At 40.5% G+C, this 22,175-nt stretch overlaps 1 protein-coding gene and 1 pseudogene across 1 annotated transcript; both read left to right on the top strand.

Annotated features, from left to right (window-relative positions):
• Nucleotides 1-1,686: 1,686 nt before the first annotated feature.
• Nucleotides 1,687-2,414, top strand: LOC103991945 (multifunctional methyltransferase subunit TRM112 homolog A-like; annotated as a pseudogene).
• Nucleotides 2,415-2,730: 316 nt separating this feature from the next.
• LOC103991944 (diacylglycerol kinase 7) lies at nucleotides 2,731-22,152 on the top strand. The gene is made up of 12 exons (XM_009411490.3): nucleotides 2,731-3,180; nucleotides 4,469-4,591; nucleotides 5,453-5,590; nucleotides 5,672-5,757; nucleotides 5,931-6,018; nucleotides 13,387-13,462; nucleotides 13,848-13,930; nucleotides 14,639-14,709; nucleotides 15,718-15,795; nucleotides 17,863-17,950; nucleotides 20,619-20,735; nucleotides 21,829-22,152. The coding sequence occupies exons 1-12, from the start codon at nucleotides 2,845-2,847 to the stop codon at nucleotides 21,985-21,987; spliced, it is 1,443 nt and encodes a 480-aa protein (XP_009409765.2). The 5' UTR covers nucleotides 2,731-2,844; the 3' UTR covers nucleotides 21,988-22,152.
• The last annotated feature ends 23 nt before the right edge of the window (nucleotides 22,153-22,175 follow it).

Raw genomic sequence — 22,175 nt, 5'->3', positions numbered from 1 at the left:
TCTACTGATCGTGAAGAAAAGGGATACAGATGCAAGACGATGGATAGTAGGGCCATGGGCATGACAGCGCCATGGTACCGCAGAGGCGGGACTTCTATGAAAGTCATTGATCCCTTGCTCTCATGGAGGGAGAGCGCTTGATCGTGAAAGGGGCCGAGGAGGTGGAGCATACAGAGGCAAACTTCAAGTACCGAGACAAGACTGAAGGGCAGAAGCTAAGGAACTTTGTAAGATCGGTGTCAACGAGCTTCTCATCAAGATAGCCAAAAGTGAATGACTTCGGGTCATGCAAGAGTACACGACCAAGGAACGAAGCAAGCAGTACACGGTATTGTACCTTTGCTACTCAGTGGAGTAGGCGACAGGGTTGATGGAGAAGACAATACAATCCCAGAGGCGACCAGATCTATTAGAGAATTACTCCAAGTTGGGGTGAAAACTTCCTACATTCCAGAAGTTTGATGGCATTGAAAAGGTGAATCACAGTAACTAAATCAACGCAAGGAGTGCAAACACTTCAAGTGCTTCATAAGTGTGAGCAAAGAGCAGGCGAAGGCCAATAACTAGCTTGATGCATGAAGTACACCATCGAGTAGGCGGGCAAAGTCAAATAACATTTGCCTTCTCAACCCTTAAGAGAATGAGCGAAACCGAGTACCCCAATTCTCTTATCTATATAGTAGAGGAGCTTTACACATGTTCAAAAACTCTTCAAAGATAATGGAAGACAATAGTTGTCAAATCCTCACTAACGATGATCAGTACTATTGAGAGTAGATTGTCCGCTTCATTTCCCAATGAAATGCCAATCGAAAGCGGAAGTGATGCGAACCTACTTGGAAGTGACAACTAAGTGAAAGAAGAGTCGATTGGTAAATTTTATGAAAAAAGGACCAAAAACTTCAGAAGTTTGCGAGACGATGCTCGTTAAAAGCTCCAACAAACATCCACCCAGTTCAAGCAGCATGAGACATTTGAAAGACTACCGCAGTAAGGATGGTCTTTTCCTTCATCTGGAGGATCCGCAGGAATCAACAAGAATCAACACAACTCAGCCAACCCCACACCAGAGTTAGAGTCATTGGTGAGTTGAAGCAATATGATAGATAAAAGGTTCGACTACTTAAAAACAGCAACGGAGAGCAGTTGAGAGCTAGGAGACGCATTGCAACTAGAGCAGAAGATTAAAGACTCAGCAAAGGCGAGGAGTTGCAGTGTTCACAAAGTCTTCGACGAGGACGTCGAAGGAATAAGTGGGGGAGAATGTCATGGACAAACTTCGAAATAAAATGTTTGATGTAATGCTTATGTATGTTCGTATCTTTTGGTATGATCATGCTTTGCACAGCATGTAGAGGAACGACCGAAGACTTAATAGTCCTATTTTAGTTGGGTTTGGTGACCGCTTTAGACTTGTAAATAAAAGTTGTGTCGTGTGGACACATATGAGAGATTTTCGATCTCTAACCCGTTCTCTCTTTTATGGGTCCTAAGGGACATGAGAAGCTGACCTTTGCAGACGGATACGCAAGGGTACCGCACGACTTAGGCAAAATCAACTAAGTCCGCTTCTTTGTTGTGCAGAGTATAAAGTTTGCTGTGGACTTTCGTCGAGCAGGCACGGTGCAACTTACGCTTGGTGCGAGCCGAGACACGGTGTCGTCGGCGTTCGAGAAGGCTGGTCGCAGCGTTCTTTCCTCGTGCCGTTCCCGCGTGTTGCGTTTCCACTTGGCTTGCGCGGTCATCAACACCAACAGAGGAAGATATCTCAAGGGCCCACAAGTTCGATCGATAGAGCGAAAGGGAGAGCTGGAAAGATGAGGCTTTTGACCCACAACATTCTCTCCTGCAACATCAAGGGCGTCACCAACGACTTCCCCCTCTGCCGGGAGGCTGAGAAGCGGGTCGAGAAGGAGGTGGAGCTCAACGCCGATTTCCTCCGTCACATCTTCCCCAAGATCCTCCGTCACATCTTCCCCAAGATCGAATAAAAGGCCCTCGCTGGCGCCGTCGGCTACGGCGAGCTACCCGGACGACGTCGCGATGCTGGGCTCCGAGGACTTCCTCCACCGCTTCCACCATGCGCTGCTCGAGATCGACGTCGAGGAGGGTGCCCTCGTCTGCCCCGAGACCGGCCGCGGGTTCCCCGTCAATAAGGGCATTCCCAGCATGCTCCTCCACGAAGACGAGGTCTGATTCGAGGGGACCGTTTCCGATCGCCCTTTTCCTTTTTCTTCGGCTTTAGGGTTAGGGTTTTTGTGTCGCTGGGAAATGCCCTGATGTATCTGTACAACTCTGGTCTCTTGTATCGCCATCTGCAACTATAAGAATCCTAATTGGTGAACTGTTGTTTGGTTTTTCCCTGAACGCGTTGGACCAGTCCGTGTTCTCAGGTGGCATCGTCTGTAAGCTGCCATCCTGAAGAAGTGTGGGTCCCACTATGTTTGTCCAATCAGCTCGAGAGTAAAAACATTGGGAGGAACGTAGGATATGGGAAAACTGGGGTTCATCTTCGAACGGTAACCACTTACAATAGGATGGCAAATTTTCGTAATTTCTGCTACCTACGGTGCCGTTTTTGACTATCTACTTCCACGGGCAGTCAACGACCGCCCCCGTCTCTGGTTGCAAGACAAGCGGAATTATGCGCCTAATTAATTTAAATTATTTTTTTTCTTCTACGAACCAAAACAGTCGAATAAAAAAAAATAATTGTAAAGACCTCTCTCTCTCTCTCTCTCCCTCCCTCCTTTTTGAAGTGGCATTAATTCCTTCTCACTCCGATTTTTGCTTCGGTTGCTTCGCGTTCTTCCAACACGGCAGCTAGCGAGCGCGTGAAGGGAGATGTCGAACTTCACGGCGGCTGCAGAGGGGGGAGGAACGGTGGCGGCGAGATCCTCGCTGTGGGAGTCCATCCGGAGATGTGGAATCTTGGGGATGGGGATCGACGAGGAGGAGCTGAGGCGTAAGATCTTGATACCGGCGTACATCCGGACGGCGATGTCGTCGGCCATCCGCAACCGGGACGCGGGCGCTAGCGCCGAGGCGGCGGTGAGAGCCGGGGAGGAGGCTGACGAGGTGCCGGAGGCGCCGATAGTGGTGTTCGTGAACTCCCGCAGCGGCGGCCGCCATGGCCCCCAGCTTACGGCCCGGCTTCAGCAGCTCATCAGCGTAGAACAGGTCAACGAACAAGTCCATTTCCTCTCTCTTCTTGCGTTTCCTACTGCATTTTGCGAAATCTCCTTTGGGGTTCCTGAGGTCGAAGATCGAGGCTGGCTTACAGTGGCTTTTAGTCTTTGAGTACACTTTTGGAGTTTCTGGAGTGAATCTTTAGATCTTTAGTTCGTGATAAGCTTGCATTTCTCGATCGATCTTTATGCATCATTTTGACGATTCGGAGTTATTTTATTCTTGGTGACTTAAGAGTTTGGGTTCGCTTTGCTGCTTTGCTTTTAGAGAAGGTTATTTACTAATATGTATGTAGCACGGTAAACCATCTGGGCAAGCAAAAGTTTTGGTCTCTTAGGTTCCGAAACCGTGATAATAAAAGCTAAAAATGGCAAAAATTAGACACATGGTTATCAGGTAGACATCTTTGTGTTGAACTTCTTTGATCTTTGAATTATGGAGCATTAAATGTTGATTCAGTGCTATTGTTACTAGCAAGATTCTGAATTTTTGGTTGTCCTAAGATTGTTTTTGCATACATTGTGGACTCAAATTTGAGAGGATTTCTTGACTTTGGATCTCTTTGGTGCCTGCACCTTCTTGATGATCAGCCTGCCGTGTGATATATTTCTTTCCTTTTGCCTTTTATTCTTTATTTTTCTATGGGAATTCCATATGGTTTTCTTCTTTTGACCAACAATTTATTGGAAAAAAGGAGAAACAAAAGGACCTCAAACTCCATACACATTTGGATAGGGCGATCAGCAATGGATTCTGATGGCCTTTAAGAGTATCATGTACTTATTTTGTTTTGTTCATTAATTATATATAGAACCAAGGTAGATTGTGCTGGAACTTGCTGTCCAGAATTTTCAAGTTCATTAAAATTTATGATTCTGTACTTCAATTGCGGATGTGATACAATTCAAGAAAACCCAATCTTCCAACAGCTTCCTATGTGGTTATTGTTTAGATATGTACTGATTGCTATGCTACTAGTGTTGTTTTGTCAATTTCTAGTAGCTAATTAAAACCCTATATTTGATATGAGTTCATGTGATAAAATTTTCATGTTACCATTGTGGAAACTGTAGATGGAACATTATTGCAGTAAGAATTTTTGGACAGGCTGAGTTCTGCTAGAGAAGTAGGATTCTAGTATGTTCAAGTCAATGCAATGTGATCCACATGGACTCCAATGATGCTGTTTATTGATAATTATAATTAAAAATTTTCTCTGGAATCATATCTATGTGTGCAAAATTGGCACGTTACTAATTATTTATCTTATTTAATCCAGGTATTTGATCTTTCAGATACCCAGCCTCCTCATTTCGTTCAGTATGGTTTGACTTGCTTAGAAAACTTGGGTGACAATGGCGACAATCTTGCAAGGGTCATTCGCGAAAACTTAAGAGTTATGGTATATTTTCTTGAACTGATTGCTTGCTGTGTCTGTTCATGCATGCTTGAACTTCTTACAATCATGGATCATAGTGAAGTATTTCCTTTTTTATCTGATGTTTTAGTTATAAATATTCATGTGTGTGAGAAAAAAGAGAGATTGACTAAGAGAATAATCCCATATCACTAAGAAAACTTGAAAAGTTTAGGTTGGTTTGACACCCAGCCTAGAAGCTTAAGCTTTTAGGTTGAATTGGTGTCCAATCCAATATATGTTAACTTTGATCAGTTAGAATCAGAATTATCATTATTTGATTTTCAACATGGTATCAGAGCCAAGTAGATAAAATTTGATCTAAATGAGTTTAAAAAATTGAGTTAAGATGGGTTTGGTAGCCAAGGCCAAGATGTGGTGGTTCAACCCATGAGTTTGACTGAATGTAGATGAGTCATACCATGACAAGTGAATGCGAATATGTGAACCGTCCTATAGTGTCAGAAAAGATGCTTACTAAGTTTGAACCCTTAACGAATAAAGACAAGACAATCAACCCACACATGAATAAGAGTATTGAAAATATTCAGTTGTGCATGCTGAAGAGAGATAAAAAATAGTCCCGCATCATCACCAACAATTGATAGGTTCAAATTACATAAACTGGGTTTGGCCCACAACCTAGAAGCTTAAGTTTTAGTTTGAATTGGTGTCCAATCTAATATATGTTAACCTTGATCAGTTTGAAATTATCATCATTCGATTTCCAACAGTTTTGATACTGCGCTAGTCAGTTATTCACTTCTCTTCAGTTTTTTTTTCCAGTTTTATTCCATTGGGCAGTATATTTTTATGGGATGCATGATTAATTATTTTCTTTTGCAGGTTGCTGGAGGTGATGGTACGGTAGGTTGGATATTGGGAAGCCTGGGAGAACTTTTTGTGCAGAAAAGAGAGCCAGTTCCTCCAACTGGCATTATTCCACTTGGAACGGGGAATGATCTCTCAAGGAGTTTTGGTTGGGTAAAGAGCTGCATTTAACTGTCAGTTGACAATTGCAGATTCATTGAGATAGCACCAGTTTATCTGGTTACCCAAATGCAGGGTGGTTCGTTTCCTTTTGCATGGAAGTCAGCAGTGAAACAATCTCTTCTTAAGGCAGTCTTGAATCCTGTTCAACACCTTGATAGGTGAGCATAATCACCGTTATGTCATTGTTAATTTAACCGATCTCCATTCATTCTTAAGGTTATCATTCAATAACGGTGATACATCTTTATCTTAGAATTTCTCTACTTTTGAATTCAAAGATAAGGGAAGATGTGTCACAGCTATGTTAACTAAAAATTTATAATATATGCAGTTGGCATGTTACAATCATAATGCAAGAAACAGAACGACTAGAACTTCCATTTTCTCTTAAGCATATGGAGGAGTATGATCTTACTCAGGTGTGATGTTGAATCTGTTCTTGTTGCTGTTATATATTTTTCTAGTTTTGGTGTTTCTTTAGTTAATTTATACTGTATGATTCTGTTGATATATGCTAATTATTACTCTCCTGCAAAAGAATTGCCTGTTATTCTTATGTTGCTGAAATCTGGGCTTTTAATATCGAATGATACCACCTGTACCGGGCGATATGTACTGGTCCGCCAGTAAACAGGTATGTGGACCACCTGCTACCGGGCGATACCATCGATTGGGGCTGTTTCTACCCCATTACCATGCGAAATCGGTCGGTAACAGCCAATTTCGACATCGCCATCTTGTCACGGATTTAACTGGAATTGCCTAAGTCGTGAGATACCCTTGCGGCAAAGTCATGAACTTAGCTGAAGTTGCCTAAGCCGTGAAGCACCCTTACGCCAACACCTCGGACTTAGCTAGGATTACCTAAGTCTTAAGACGCCCTTGCAACATATGCGTCCGCAAAGGTTCAGCCTAGTTACAATCTCGTACAGGTCCCGAAGGACCTGTAAAACAAAAAGTTAAATAGATTGAAAACGAGGGACGGACAAGTCCTGGCATCTCGCGGAGAGGGAAGCTTTACAAGCAATTCAGCAAGCATCTTGAGTGCAAGAGAGAAAAAAGAGGAAGGAGAAAACAAGGACCTTAGAAGATAGAATGAATAGTTGCAAGTCCACAAACAACTGTTCACCAGGTGCCGGGCGCGAAGGCAAGTTTCCGTCAAGTTAACGTGCGAACTTGTGAAGATTTTTCAACGCCCGACAATATACCGAAGCCCCATCCAGCCCTGTGCCACCCGGGGGGTTCTAGGGTACTGAGATGCTGACGTTTCACGTGCAGTTGCAGCTTGCAGAAAATAAGCCGTGGCACGTGAAAACGGGGCTGTTTTGTGTAGTTCGGCCTAACGCGGCGAGCGGTCGCACTGCAGCGCTGCAACCTATTCAAACATGCATTTTTTACAACAAAATCACACAAAACTAAGGCAAAACATACTGCCATGTCTCGGTACAAGCATGCAAAAGTGACGAACGGTTCGTTGAACGAAATTGTTGCGGGTGCGCGATGACCGTTCATGACATTCTCCCCCACTTAAACTGTCGACGCCCTCGTCGATGCTTGTTGGTAGTTATTGATGATTGCTTCTTCATATCGTAGGGCGTCTTTAGGTTCTCAACTGGCTTCGTTTCGGGGAAGCTTTCGGCACTTCACTAAGTACTCCTTTTGTTCAACACCATTGGGTAGCTTTATCTTACAATCCACTAAAATGGTTTCAACTCGTTTTTCATAGGAGGCTATGGTGAGGGGTGGCCGAGTTGGTACACTTCGGGAAGCATTTTGCAGATCTGAGTGGTAGGCTTTCAAGTTGTTGGCGTGGAAAATATTGTGAATTTTGAGCTATGCCGGCAGCTGCAACTTGTAGGAGACGTTGCCTACCCTACTGATAATTGGGAAGGGCCTTTCATACTTATGCACCAATCCTTTATGTACTTTATTCCTAAAGAATTGGAGTGATGCTAGTTGGAACTTTACTAACACCAAATCGTCGACTTTGAACTCCTACGATCGCCTTCCCAAGTCTGCCCACTTATTCATCTTTTTGGCCGTCTTCTCCAAGTAAGCCCACGCAATATCTATATTTCGGTGCCATTCTTTTGTAAAGTGATATGCTGACGGACTACTCCCATTATATCCAATAGCCAAGGTATGAGGAGTTGACAATTGTTGTCCTGTAATGATCTCGAAGGGGCTCTTGTTGGATGCAGAGCTCCGTTGCAAGTTGTAAGAGAATTGGGCTATGTCCAACAGCTTCACCCAATCTCATTGGTTGGCAATCACGTAGTGCCAAAGATATTGCTCAAGGAGCGAGTTTATCCTTTCAGTTTGGCCATTCGTTTGGGGGTGGAAGCTTGTGGAGAAGTATAAACTAGACCCCAACAATTTGATTAGCTCGGTCCAGAATCGTCACAGGAATCGAGCGTCTCGATCACTGATGATATTGTGCGAGACTCTCCAATACTTCACCACATTCTTCATCATCGGCTTGGCCACCTCCTCTGCTGAATAGTGTAGGGGTGTAGCAATAAAAGTTACATACTTTAAAAATCGATCGACCACCACGAGTATCGATCCGAGTCTCCCTACTACCGGCAAGCTTGATATGAAGTCCAAGGAAATGCTCTCCCATGACCTTTCTGGTACGGGCAACGACTCCAAAAGTACCACCGGCTTCCGCTACTCCACCTTGTCTTGTTGGCAAGTGAGGCACGTTCGAACATATTCCTTCACATCAGTCCCCATCTTTGGCCAGTAGAAGGCTCTCTCCACGAGAGCCAAGGTGCTGTGAATACCCGGATATCTAGCCTAAAGTGAATCGTGACACTCTCTTAAGAGTTCACGCTTCAAATTGTCCACTCGAGGAATATAAACCCTATTGCCTCTTGTGTAAATGAGCCCCTCCTGGACCTAAAATCGTCGTCCCTTGCCTTCTTTGATAAGTTACATCAGGGTTACTACCTGAGGATCATTATACAGTCCATCCCTGATCCTGGGAAGGAAAGTGGAGTGCAACTGACTTGTTTGGCCTCTACCTTCTAACTGTATGGCATTCATTTTCACTTTCCGGCTCAATGCATCGGCTATGACATTTGCTTTTCCGGGCTTGTACTCCATTGCCATATCAAACTCAGCTAGAAAGTCCTGCCATCATGCTTGCTTTGGGGAGAGTTTCTTTTGAGTTTGGAAATAGCTTAAAGCGATGTTGTCTGTCCTCAGCACAAATCGCGATCCAAGAAGGTAGTGCCGCCAAACTCGCAGACGGTGGACCACCGTTGTTATCTCTTTCTCGTGCACCGGATGCCGCTGCTCGGTCTCGTTAAGCTTGTGGCTCTCGTAGGCTACCGGATGTCTCTCTTGCATGAGTACTCCCCTAATAGCGAAGTTTGAAGCATCTGTATAGACTTCAAAGGGCTCCCCGTAGTTCGGTAATTTGAGCACCGGTTCTTCCAACACAACAGCTTTTAAATCTTGGAACGTCGCTTTACATTTGTCAGACCATCTCCAAGGCTGCTTCTTTAGCAACTCCGTCAGTGGAGTTGCGCGCTTCGAATACCCTGCTATAAAGCACCGATGGTAGTTGATGGAACTAAGGAAGGATCTCAGCTCTGACACCTTCTTTGGAGTTCGTCATTCCGTAACAGCTTGCACCTTTGATTAATCCATATGAATGGAGTCATCACCGATTCCATGCCCCAAGAATAAGATCTTCGTTTGAGCCAAGTAGCACTTCTCCCTTTTCACGAACAGAGTGTTCTCCCTGAGAACCTTGAAAATTGTCCAAAGGTGCTCGACATGCTCCTCGAGTGTTTGACTGTAAACGACGATATCATCCAAGTAGACAACCACAAACTTATCCAAATACTCTTTGAATAGTTGGTTCATAAGAGTGCAGAACTTGGTCGGAGCGTTGGTTAAGCCGAAAGGCATCACCAAGAACTCAAACACTCCGTACCTGGTCACGCAGGTAGTCTTCGTTTTGTCACCTTCAGCAATGCGCACCTGCCAGTATCCCGACCAAAGGTCGAGTTTGGAGAAATACTTTATTTTGCCCATTTAGTCGAACAAGTTTGCGATGAGCGGAATGGGATATTTGTTCTTAACCGTCACTTTATTGAGGGCTCGATAATTGACGCATAGTCGAAGGCTCCCATCTTGTTTTTTTTTGGAAGAGAACGAGAATTGGAGCTCCGAAAGGTGTTTTGGAACTATGGATGAGACCACCGCTTAGCAGTTCACCTAATTGCTTTCTGAGCTCTGCCAACTCTAGAGGGGGCATGCTGTATGGTGGTCTTGCTGAAGGCTTCACTCCTGGCTCCAGCTCGATATGATGATCAACGCCTCTACGTGACGACAGAGTCTTCGGCAACTCGGATGGCATAACGTCTGTGAACTCCTTCAGAACATTAGCCACCCTAGTAGATCCATGAATGGCCTCCTCGTCGAGTGGTTCTAGCTTTATAGCAGCCACGAATGTTAATTCGTCTTTTCGTACCCCTTTCTTTAGTTGTAATGCTGATATCTGTTGGGGTTCCCTGGTTCCTCTTCGAGAGACGGGAACCACGTAGGGGTCGTCACCTCCCATCATACATAGGGAGTTTAGGAATGACATTGGCACTAACTTTGCCGCGTACATGAACTCTATGTTTGTGCTCCCGCTCCATATTCCGATCTTGATGGGAACTCCCTTTGCTAACCCGGAGATTCGCTTGGCCTCCGAGTTCACCGCCTTCATTCGACTTGGGTTCTTCTCCAAGATCAGCCCAATTCGCTTTGTTCTTCGGTCGGCTATAAAGTTGTGGGTAGCACCCGTGTCCACCATCGCACGAGTCGTTTGGCCATTGAGCTTAATGTCTACGTATATCAGCTCGCTGCTTCTTGCTTTTTACGGCATTGTCTTCATGTTCTCCCTCACTTGACTCCGCATAGTGTTCAACAAACGCATTGCTCCCATCTGGGGTCCTTGCGACTCCTCATCGTCGCTGTTGGATTTTGAACTACTCGAACTAAGAGCGACAGCCTTACCCTTGTACGATTTGGGGGGATGGATAGAAGTTGTTAAAGCATTGAGTGCTTGCTTCTGTGGGCACTCTCTCACCATGTGCGGCCTTTCGCACAAGAAGCATCCGTCAGGTTTTGGGGCCTTGCCTTTTGAGCTTGGCCCTTTGTGGGAACTCTTCTTCCTTTGTTCGCCTCTAGGCTTCTTCCATCGAGAATATTTTGGGGGTGATTTCCTGAAGATTGTTTCCTTTTTCCCAAGTCCTCAATGGTAACAAAGTCGGTGAGCCTTTTTGCAGTAGCAATTGCCGTAATCACATCGGTGACATTCCTTCGATATAGTTCTTGTTGAGCCCAAGGCTTACCATCGAGGAAGCTGAACAGCTTATCCTTCTCGAACATGTCCTGTATGTCCAGCATTAGTGTAGAAAATTGCTTCATGTAGTCTCGAATGGAAGTACTTTGGTGGAGTTGTTTTAGTTTCCTCATTGCGATGAACTCTGTGTTCTTAGGTAGAAATTGAGTTCTTAACTCCCGCTTTAAGTCCTCCCATGTGTCCACTCGACACGGACCTTGTTAGATCTCCTCCTAATAGGTTCGCCACCAAAGTTTTGCATCCCCATTCAAATACATGGTAGCTATCGAAACTGTGGTTTCTTCATAATCGGGCATTGTAGCTCGAAAGTATTATTCCATGTCGAACAGAAAATTCTCGAGCTCTTTAGCATCTCTGACACCTCCATAATAATGCGGCTCGGGTGCCCTCAAGTTTTGTGGCGGTGCAATGCGGGTGTTGCTTCCTCCCGCATTCAGTGCCCTAGTGAGCATGGTCACCCTAGAAGTGAGTTCTGCCACGACTTCATATAGATGTTGCATGGAGTCTTTGGTATCATCTGACAGTTGATCGACTAAGGCCTCAACCTTGTCGATCCGAGATTTAGCTTCTTCTTGCGAGCTCTTTACCCCGAGAAGCCTTCGTTGGCCATGGTAGAGTTCCTCCAAGCTCACTTCAAGAACATCCAAATGGGTTTCTGCCACTGTGAGTCTCTCCTTATGACTCTTTTTCCCGGTTGGCGCTCTAGATTGTGCCTCCTCCGCTCGTGGAGAGTAGCCAACTTCTCGCTCATCATGTTCGCTACCACGGTCCTCCAACACGGCTCCACCAATATGAGAGCGAGTTTGCACTTGCAGCCCACCTGCGGCTACTTGGGGCAATGGTCTGGCTTGCCCCACCTTGCTCGATTCGCCACAATGCTTGGACATAGCGAGATTGCGAAGTTTCTTTGCTGCTTGCTCGAATTGCTTGCCTGCTCTGATACCACAATGTCACGGACTTAGATGGAATTGCCTAAGTCGTGAGGCACCCTTGCGGCAAAGTCATGAACTTAGCTGAAGTTGCCTAAGTCGTGAAGCACCGTTGCGCCAACACCTCGGACTTAGCTAGGATTACCTAAGTCCTGAGGTGCCCTTGCGACATATGCGTCCGCAAAGGTTCAGCTTAGTTGCAACCTCGTATAGGTCCCGAAGGACATGTAAAATAGAAAGTTTATTAAATTGAAAACGAGTGACGGACAAGTCTCAGCGTCTCGCAGAGAGAGAAGCTTTACAAGCAATTCAGCAAGCACCTTGGTGCAAGAGAGAAAACAGAGGAAGGAGAAAACAAGGAATTTAGAAGGTAGAACAAATAGTTGCAAGTTCACAAACATTTGCTCATCGGGTGCCGGGCGCGAAGGAAAGTTCCCGTCAAGTTAACGTGCGAACTTTTGAAAATTTTTCAATGCTCGATAATATACCGAAGCCCTATCTAGTCCTGTGCCACCCGGGGGGTTTCAAGGTGCTGAGATGGCTGATGTTTTGTGTGCAGCTATAGTTTGCAGAAAACAAATCGTGGCATGCGAAAACGGGGTTGTTTTGGGCAGTTCGGCCCGGCACGGTGAGCGGTCGCACTGCAACCTGTTCGAACATGCATTTTTACAAGCAAAAACACACAAAACTAAGGCAAAACTTGCTACCATGTCTCGGTACAAGCATGCTAAAGCGATGAATGGTTCGTTGAACGAAGTTGTTGCGGGTGCGCGACGATCATTTGTGACAATCTGCACCATGCGATATTAGCCAAGGGAGAAGAAAGAAGAGGGAGAAAGAAAGGGAGAACCTGGAGATCCGGCGTCGCTCTCCCTCGTCTGAGGCGATGAGGCATCGACGTCGTCGGCGACTTCTCCTCATCCGTGCGGGGAGAAGAAGCCTCGACGATGTCGTCGAGGCTTCGCGGGGAGAAAAAACGAGGTGACGTCGTCGAGGAGCTTCTTCCCATGCGAGGAGAAGAAACAAGGCGATGTTGCCCTTCTTTTTACTTTTGAACTTTTTTATTTTACATATATATATATACCGAGCGGTATGCCAAAGCATACCGCTCGATATACTCATATCGTACCATATCGAGCTGGGCTCGATACTCCAGTATGGTACGAAATTGCGAACCTTGGCTGAAACACTAGCTCTATATAATAGTTAACATGAATTTTGGATTCCAGTGCTGCTTTACCACACTTCAAATGTTATGATTAAACATGAAATACATTTTTGCAATATTCTTCCAATTATCCAGGTTAATATCTAGATATACTTGATTCTTTCTTTCTTGTTGTTGAGATTATTTGCTTTATTTATTTCTTTTTTTGTATGATTTGAGTGGTTTTGACCTGCTGTTCATAGTTAAAGCTAACAGACTGAATTCAATTTTTTAACTTGTTTAAGCTATATATTGTAATATGTTGGAAAAATCAATGTTGCTGCAGGATGTGGACATACAAAGAGAATTGCCTGAAAACATTTCTTGCTCTGAAGGAGTATTTTACAATTACTTTAGCATTGGTGAGCTCTGTGGCCTACAACAATTTTGTTTCTGAAACTCATTGCTTCATGAACACTATTATGTTAGTCATTGGTATTGTTATTATCTCAGAGCTGAATTTAACAATCAAGTCTATGCATTCTTCATTTTAGCTCCATAAGAGATGTCAGGAACAAGTGTTACATGATCTTAATTTTTTGCCGAAATATGGTTTGTTTTTTTTACTTCTAGGTTTTAGGACTGAATAGTAGTTCAAACAAGATGGAAACAAATAATCCAAAAGAATGATGTTGAAATATATTTTTTCTTGTCATCTTCTTTCATGGTAATATTTTCCTCCAGTTGTGTTTCTGCACCATTGCGTGCTTGCAGATACTTACTCTTTTCATTTCTTTTGGAATATAGGAATGGATGCTCAAGTTGCTTATGGATTCCACCATCTACGCAACAAAAAACCATATCTTGCACAGGGTCCCATGTCAAATAAAGTATGCTTTTGATTTTTTTTCTTTATTGTTCACTATCTGCAGTCTGGCATGAATCTGATATTTCGTTTTCCTTTTCCTGTATTTCTTAGTGCAAGTTGCACCTGCGGTCTTTAGTTTGCAAGTTGCACAAAAAAATTTATCCAGCACTAGGTACAACACCTTGCAGAGGGACTAGGTTCTTCTGTTTCATATATTTGCTTTTCCTTGTTCCTGCATTCCTTAGTTTGCAAGCGCATATGAACTTCTACCCAAGCTGAATATATCTACTCTTCATAGTTCCTGCAATCCTTAGTTTTGCATGCAGAATAATAGGTGCAAGGTCACAATTCAATTTGATGGGATAACTATCTCATTAACTTGTTGAGCTTATACTACTAACCCAAAAATTTAAGTGCATCTTCTATCTCTTATAGTTTCATCCATATTATTTTCTGCTTCCGATATAGGATTAAACTGGAGCATTACATTCAACCCCTTATGGGGGCGACTAGGTTCTTCTATTTCATCAATATATAATTCAGTTCCCTGGTGTTTAATTGATTTTTTATTTAAATTATTAAATGTCTATTTTAATTGTCTATATTATGTTATGCATTTTAGCCATTCCTCATGTCAAGCTTTGAAAGTGCTCTTCAAATTTTTTAAGCATCTGGTCTTATGTTTTGTCAGATGCAGTCTCATTTATCATTTGAACTTCTTGTTTTTCAGTTGATTTATGCTGGACTTGGCTGCACACAAGGGTGGTTCTTTACACCGTGTGTGAAATCTCCAGAACTAAGGTCATACCCATGTTATGCCTGTGGATTATAATTGCTCACTTTATTGAATTTCCATTTTCAGTTCTGGGAAAAGTATTTCAATTTACACAATTTAATCATCATATAATTCACAATATGAAGCTAAAGGTTTCATGGTGCAACTAGAAAACACTTGGGTTTGTAGAACAGAGAAGCCAAATTGAGATCAAGTTTCAACTGAATACCTGAACCAAAAATTATCTTGGGAAAATCTTGCCCTCCACGAACCAATTCAGAGCCCTCATCCCATAATAGTAATAGCATCTATGATTGAATTTCTACTGAATTAAAGAACCATCGCTTTACTATATTACATTGATGCCGTAACTAAATTTATAATAGAAGAGACTTTCAGGAAGCATCATCAGTGTCTCTCTGCAGCTTAAAGCTTCACTATTCTGAGTTACTACAAATTCCTCTATCCTCATAACTAATATTTTTCTTTTCTGAACTTGCTTAAATTTTCAATTTAGTTTGGACCAAACCATATCATTGTCCTTCTATGTGATTGCATTACACAGTTAGATTAATGTCCATAAAAGTGAATATTCTTCTTCGATGTCTTAATTCCATTGTGCTAATATTAATGACATTGTCATGGTTGTTACACATATACGCATCATACAATTATTAGGTAGGTAGATTCAGAAAAACTTTGCTCAACACAACAGGATAACAGTATTTTTAAGTGAGCAACATATTGGTGTTTATTTAGAGGACAGGATATTATAAAACATGCTGAGGTGCTTAGCTTAGAGATGATGGGTGAGTTCAGGCAGTTCATGTTTTTGATTTTCTTATCAATACAGTTTTTCTGACTTTTGTTTCACTTTTCCTTTCTCTTAAAAATTTTTATTTTGGTATGTAGCCTTTGATCTCATTAGTAATGGACAATGATCTCCCCTTTTGCTTGATACGTTTGCCAATTGTTGTCTACACAGAGACGTTAAGAAAAATGTTATGTTTATTGATCTTGGAATCCAAATGCAGGGGAATCAAAAACATTTTAGCTCTTTATATTAGAAAAGACAATAGCAAACAGTGGGAGAAGATTCAAATTCCTTCAAGGTCAGTTTACTTTTATTTTTTTTGTTGTCTAGGTAATCTACTGTGTGACAATATTCAGGAGATGCATGTTTTATCCGTCCTGATACTAATTTGTTAAGTGTTAATTCACTGTCGTTGCAATTGTTCCATTTCCGTTTTGTCTTGCTTTGGACTTGTTTCCTCTTTTCATGATTGTTCAATATAGTTATGTCATTTGCAAAATGGGAGGTTTCAGAAATATGTCAAGCAGTAGTCATATATTATAACAATTAGCATATAAGCAGACCCTACCTTTGGCTGATAAATATCTTTTATTAAATATTCAACATAACCTTGAAAGCAATAACAGAAGCAAGAATCTAATTAATAAGAATAGAAGCAGCTCAATGAGACATTAGCATGAAGCGCTGTAATCAATTATCTTATATTTTAAGAAAAAAGCCCTAAAGAGAAGAGATACGAGATTGGTAATAGCTTTCAAGTTGATGAACACAATCTAATCTTGTTAAAATTGTTTTTAAAGAATCAAACTTAGTTAAATGATTGGAGTATGACTGCTTAGGACTGAAATCTCTGCACTCTTTCTTAATTATGAGATCAAACATCCATGTGAACCCTTGTGTAAAAAGAGGGCAGATCTGATGACATCAAATGCCTAATGACCTAATGTATGTTCTAAAGTACTTCCCTTCTACCAGTTCTTTCATAATTCAAGGGTATTTTCTCTAACCTCAGTGGTCAGATAACCATAAAATTAGTGGTGTTGTTTGACCTCTTGTTCTTCATCTTCTTTGAAGGTAATAGAAAGGCCTACATTGGAGCTATTGTTATCTAGCATGGAATTTAGTAAGTTTTAGGTATCCATCAGCCAGAAGATTAGGATTGACTCAAAATAGATATCCACCTATACTTACTGAAAGGAGAGGTGGTCCATTGCATAGGGTCAATCATTGGGATTTTTTATTTTGTAGCTATCTCTCCCAAGACAAATTATTTCATCCTTGCCATTCATTGGCCTGATAATTGAGAGATGTGTACAATCATCAAGGAGACGATGGCAAGGGAAGGCCAAGAAGACATCATTGAGATGACATTTCTGATGAGGAATCTGATGTGTGTCATCACATTAGATACAACATGGTGGAATGGAGCCAATTGTTGCTATTCATTAATTTGGGGGGGTTGTTAGCAGCAGCGAGGTAGGTGACAGGGTTTCATTATTGCTTGCACAACTCGATTGAATTGGGTTCCCTTCGTTGGTGAGCCCATGTGTTAATCATCAAAGAAGTAATCAACTTCTCTAATATAATGGTCAACATTGCCCACCCTTTGTCCTTCTACAAAAATAATAAAAAGAAAAGCATGTGGATTTGTGTTTAGAGTACAGATTTTCAGTTTAGGTGATACTACCAACACCTCTTCTCTTATTCTCTCATGCTGTGGTCCTATGGTACCTCTCTCTCTCTCTCTCTCTTTCTTTCTTTCTTTCTTTCTACTTTTTCTATCACCTTCGCCCCTTTTCCCTTTTCCTCTCTTTTGATCCCTCAACTTCTATCTTCCTCCAACACCTTGAAAAGAGTTATTTCTTTTGTCTGTCATTTAGCAGTGCATTGACACTTGCTGACAAGTTAAATGCAGTTGAAAAATGAAGGGGGGAAAGAAGAGATAAGGAAAATGGCAAGGAATAATATGGAGATGTGGGAGGTAATAAATGATGATGAAGAGAAGGTAATATGGCAGAGAGGCAATTGGGGAAAGGCTAGAATATCAAATCTAATTTTGTCAAGAACACTTCTGATTTTTTTTCCATGGATGTTTCATCTATTTTATAATGGACTGCTTAGTCATTTGATTGCTCCACTATCCTTGGAAGCTTGGGCTTTTCTTTCTGGACTTGTCACCTCCATCATTGGGTAGGATTTCTAGTGGTACTCATATTTTTCTTTATCTGCCTTCCCCTATTTTTCTAGTGAGAAAAAAAAACATGGAAGAATACCGTGATATAATGTTATTTATCTCCTTAGGACATGGAAAACTTTCTTATTCTTCAAGTATGGAATTGATTTACAAGATGTTCTTTGGCTGCAGTGTTAGATCCATTGTTATTCTAAATCTTGACTGTTATGGAGGTGGAAGACATCCATGGGGGCATCCTATGCCTGAGTATCTTGAGAAGGTTTGTGTTACTTTTGTCCATGAGATTTTTCTAATTGTTTGATTGGTTTCTTGGTTTTCCATAATAAAAAATTCATGTAAGTGCTGCCTATCTTTACCTTTAATTATGTTTGGAATTGGCATTTTACTGGAACTAATAGATGAGCTTGGGGGAATTCCAAGTTTTCTTGTTTGTCATTGCACTATATATGCCAATAACAGTGCTGATTCAAGGTGCATTGCATTGTGCATTATCATGTACCTAAAATCAATATTTTCATAATTAAATATATTATATTACTTCATAATTAAAAAGATTTTAATAGAAATTATAAATAAAGATTTAAGTACTTTGAATTTAATTAAACATATAGCTTTCTATAGATCTCAATGATAGCAAAAGATCCATATAGCTGATCCCAAATATTTGGGACTTTTAGTTTTATTGTTGTTGTGTGCTTCATGAACACATAAACATGCTATAGAACCATTAGGAATCAATTTTGTTAGTTTATTCAGCAGTGGAGAAATATTAGATGTTGAATTTTTGTATCAAAAGTAGAAATTAAATGATTCTCAAAGAAGCACTGTAATTTTTCTTATCACTACACTGTAGTTGTAAATATGCTTGAATTTTCCTCTCACATGCTTAATCTAAGACATGCCACTATAGCCATTTGTTTCAACCATGGATTCAATAAATAGGAATATGTTTTATCAAAAGATTTCTTGTGATTTTTTCTAGTATGAAATGTGTCAATCATCAATTTTGGTATCTTTTCAACAAATATGGCAATATTGTTCCTCTTATCAAGAATTTCGGTCTTTGGGAAGTACTATTATAGGCTTCCATTTGTGATGTTGATACAGGCCTTCTTTGGGAGGTTCTTTGCTTTATTAACTTCAAAATAGACCCTGGTAAATACGAGATGGGATGTGGTAGCTGTATAGAATAGCTTGCCAACCGTACTGGCAATCCTTCCTATCCACGCAACCAAACCCAATATCTGTCTGGTTTTTGTAACTTAATTTATTAAGAATGAGCAATTTACACAAAGTATCCAGGATATTTGTAATAGAGCAAGTAGTCTACTTTTAACATTCATTAAGAATGAGAAATCATAAACATAAAGTCTGTAATAATCACAATATTAGAGAAACACAATGCCTAATTGAATACAATATACAAAACAGGAAATATGGCTAGTTACAATAAGGACATCATGGTTTACTCCCATTAGCTTATTTGGAATAATCTTGTACTACATCTTTTGCCATGGCCTTCTGACCATTGAATTTTGTTGTCAAATTACCCTCCTTTATCAAATTATAATTGACATCTTCCTCATCCCTTCTCTTTCTTCTTTCCTATATGGTCCAATCAACTAAAGCTATCACTGTTCATGTCTCTCTCTTTTGTTTATCTCATTATTTCCCTTGATTCTTGTGCTAAGGTGGTCAGCTGTAGTTATGACTTTCTTATAATATCTAAAATGAATTTTAAATTAAACTTTCAAAAACTTTGGTCCTTCAATTTGTAGATCATCAAGCCAATGAGCAAAATACTGGACAATACTAGGTACCCACTAGTTGGACTCTGTTTTTGCTCATATGGGAAGATTTCAGTATTTGACACAGGTGGCTGTTGGGAAAAAGAAAATGGAAAATGTAAAGGGAAAACAAGAATTTAGGGAAAAAAGTACTTGCTGTTTCATCTGAGGTCAGATTGCATTTGGAGTTGGATCTAAGTGGTTGGACTTCTTCCACAATGCCTCCTCTTTGAGGCTTGATTTTGGGGCTTTAATTAAAGTAATAAATTCTTGAATTAAATTATAATTAATGGAATTAAAGTAACAATCTCACGTCTCTTATAAAAAATTCTTGCTATCTCTCCTACATTCTTGAGTACTATTGTTACTAATAATTATTTCTTTTGGATGAATAGGTTTATAGTGCTACTTAATTACCTGTTATTCATAATTTTATGTTTCTGCATGTTTTACTACTATTACTAAATGTAAAACTGTCATATATGATATGCATTTTAAATATATTTGGTGTTGTATCCATCTCATCTTATGTCCTGTTTTATTTTGAGATTTGATTTATTACGCTAACCATATCATATAGTGTTGTTGTCTCTTATTTGTCTCCATGCTTCAGACTTCAGAGACTATCTTGAAATGTTCCCCTTTCTCTGGATATAGATTAATTATACGTTTCCAACTCCCATTAAGGCTTCCAGATATGCTCTTCGAGATTTTTCAAAGCAGCACTACCTGTCTGTTATTACTGAATAATAATTTAGTCCTAGCTGTTGATAGAAATAACAGTTTGTTCTAAGCATGAAACCATGAATCTTGCAATTTTCAACTGAATCATGCATTGGCAGTTGTACCCTTTTTTTATATAACACAAAACAATACATTTACTTATCTACTCACAATAATGTTCTGGCAAACCTTGACTATAGTATTATAAATGTCTATGAAGAAATTTGTTCTGTTGTAAGTATTGATGACAAATATTCATTCATTAGATTCACTCCATTTGGTGCAAATCTATGTAACAAAAAGATGATAAATAGGGAAAGAAGAGGGGAGGGAGAGTTTTATTGGTGCATCTTAAATCTTGTCCTGATATATTATTCTCAAGGAAATTCACAGGGATTTTAACCTTTCTTTTATCAGAAAAGCTTTTTTGAAGCTCAAGTGGATGACGGGCTGATTGAGATATTCGGGTTAAAGCATGGATGGCATGCATCCTTTGTTATGGTTGAACTTATTTCGGCGAAACACATTGCACAGGTACCTCTATTATCTTGAAATTTCTACTATCATAGATTCATTTTAGCTTGGTTTTGATTTTAGCATTTTCATTTCTTACAAGTGTTATGAATTCTTAATGCATTTTTCATCACTAACCACAAGTTCTATTTAACTAAACCAGGCCCCTCTCTTTAGAGGGTGGGCCTTAGCACAATGATAAAGTTGTTCCTTTGTGGCCTAGGAGACTACAGTTTAAAACTTTAAATTATGAAAATAGTCTCTTTAAATATTTAGATATAAGGCTACATACATTGATCCTTCCCAGACCTCATATTGGTGTGAGCCTTATGTACTAAGTATGCCCTTTTATGGTGTCTCTTTTTAAAGAAATTAACATTGAAGTTATATTTAACTGAGAGGATAGGAGGACTTGGATGATTCATATCAATCTTATATGGTGATATACACAAAATAATGTGATTTCTTTCTAGTTGTCCTTGAACTATGGTGTTAACATATGTGACGCGTAACAAAATAGTAATAGTAAGTTTAGTTTGAGTATGTTAGCTTAGAGTTAGCTGGGATGAGAAAATACTTGACAGTCAAAAGCTTGGATGCTTGTCAATTTCTTCCTAGATCTATTTTCTTGGGCCACTGGACAAGTATTCTATTTCCCCTAGCTTCATCCTTCAAATATTGAGTTCATAACATCGCCATTTTGTGGAATTATACGACAATACAAACATAATGAAATTTGTAGGTTGAAAGATCTCTTGGATTGTCTTGTCTTTTTTGCTTTGGAATTGACATTCAATTGGCCCCAAAACCCTCTCTCTTCTCACTCTCTCTCTCTCTCTCTCTCTCTCTCTCTCTCTCTCTCTATATATATATATATATATATATATATATATATATATATATATATATATATATATATATATATATATATATATATATATATATCAATCTCTCTTCTCTCTTCTTTTAGTTTGATGTTAATGTTCATTACTCTATCCAGAGATTCTTTAGCTGTGATCTCCACATCCTTTGGTCATCGCTACTGCCATGTGGTGGCTCCATTTTGTGAATTTTAGGCTCACTCAAATGAGTGCATGCTGATTTCTGCTTGCAGGCAGCTGCTATTAAGTTGGAACTACGAGGTGGTGACTGGAACAAAGCCTACATGCAAATGGATGGAGAGCCCTGGAAACAACCCTTAAAAAGGGACTACTCAACCTTTATGAAGATCGAGAGGGTTCCCTTTCAATCACGCATGATAAGCAGAAAATGATACCACCTGTCTATGTATATTGTAATATTCTTGATTTACATTTTCCCTGAGGAACTCGTGAATCCCTTCTAGTGCTTAAAATTGATTTTTCAATTCAGATTATGATACTGATGTAAAAAATGCTGACTCTGGAATGTGTATAGGATTTGGGTTCCAATTGAACAATCGGATGCATTCATGGTCGGAAG

Source organism: Musa acuminata, chromosome BXJ2-7 (assembly GCF_036884655.1).
Source record: "Musa acuminata AAA Group cultivar baxijiao chromosome BXJ2-7, Cavendish_Baxijiao_AAA, whole genome shotgun sequence".
NCBI classification, from domain to species: Eukaryota; Viridiplantae; Streptophyta; class Magnoliopsida; order Zingiberales; family Musaceae; genus Musa; species Musa acuminata.
This window is presented reverse-complemented; position numbering and strand designations above follow the sequence as displayed.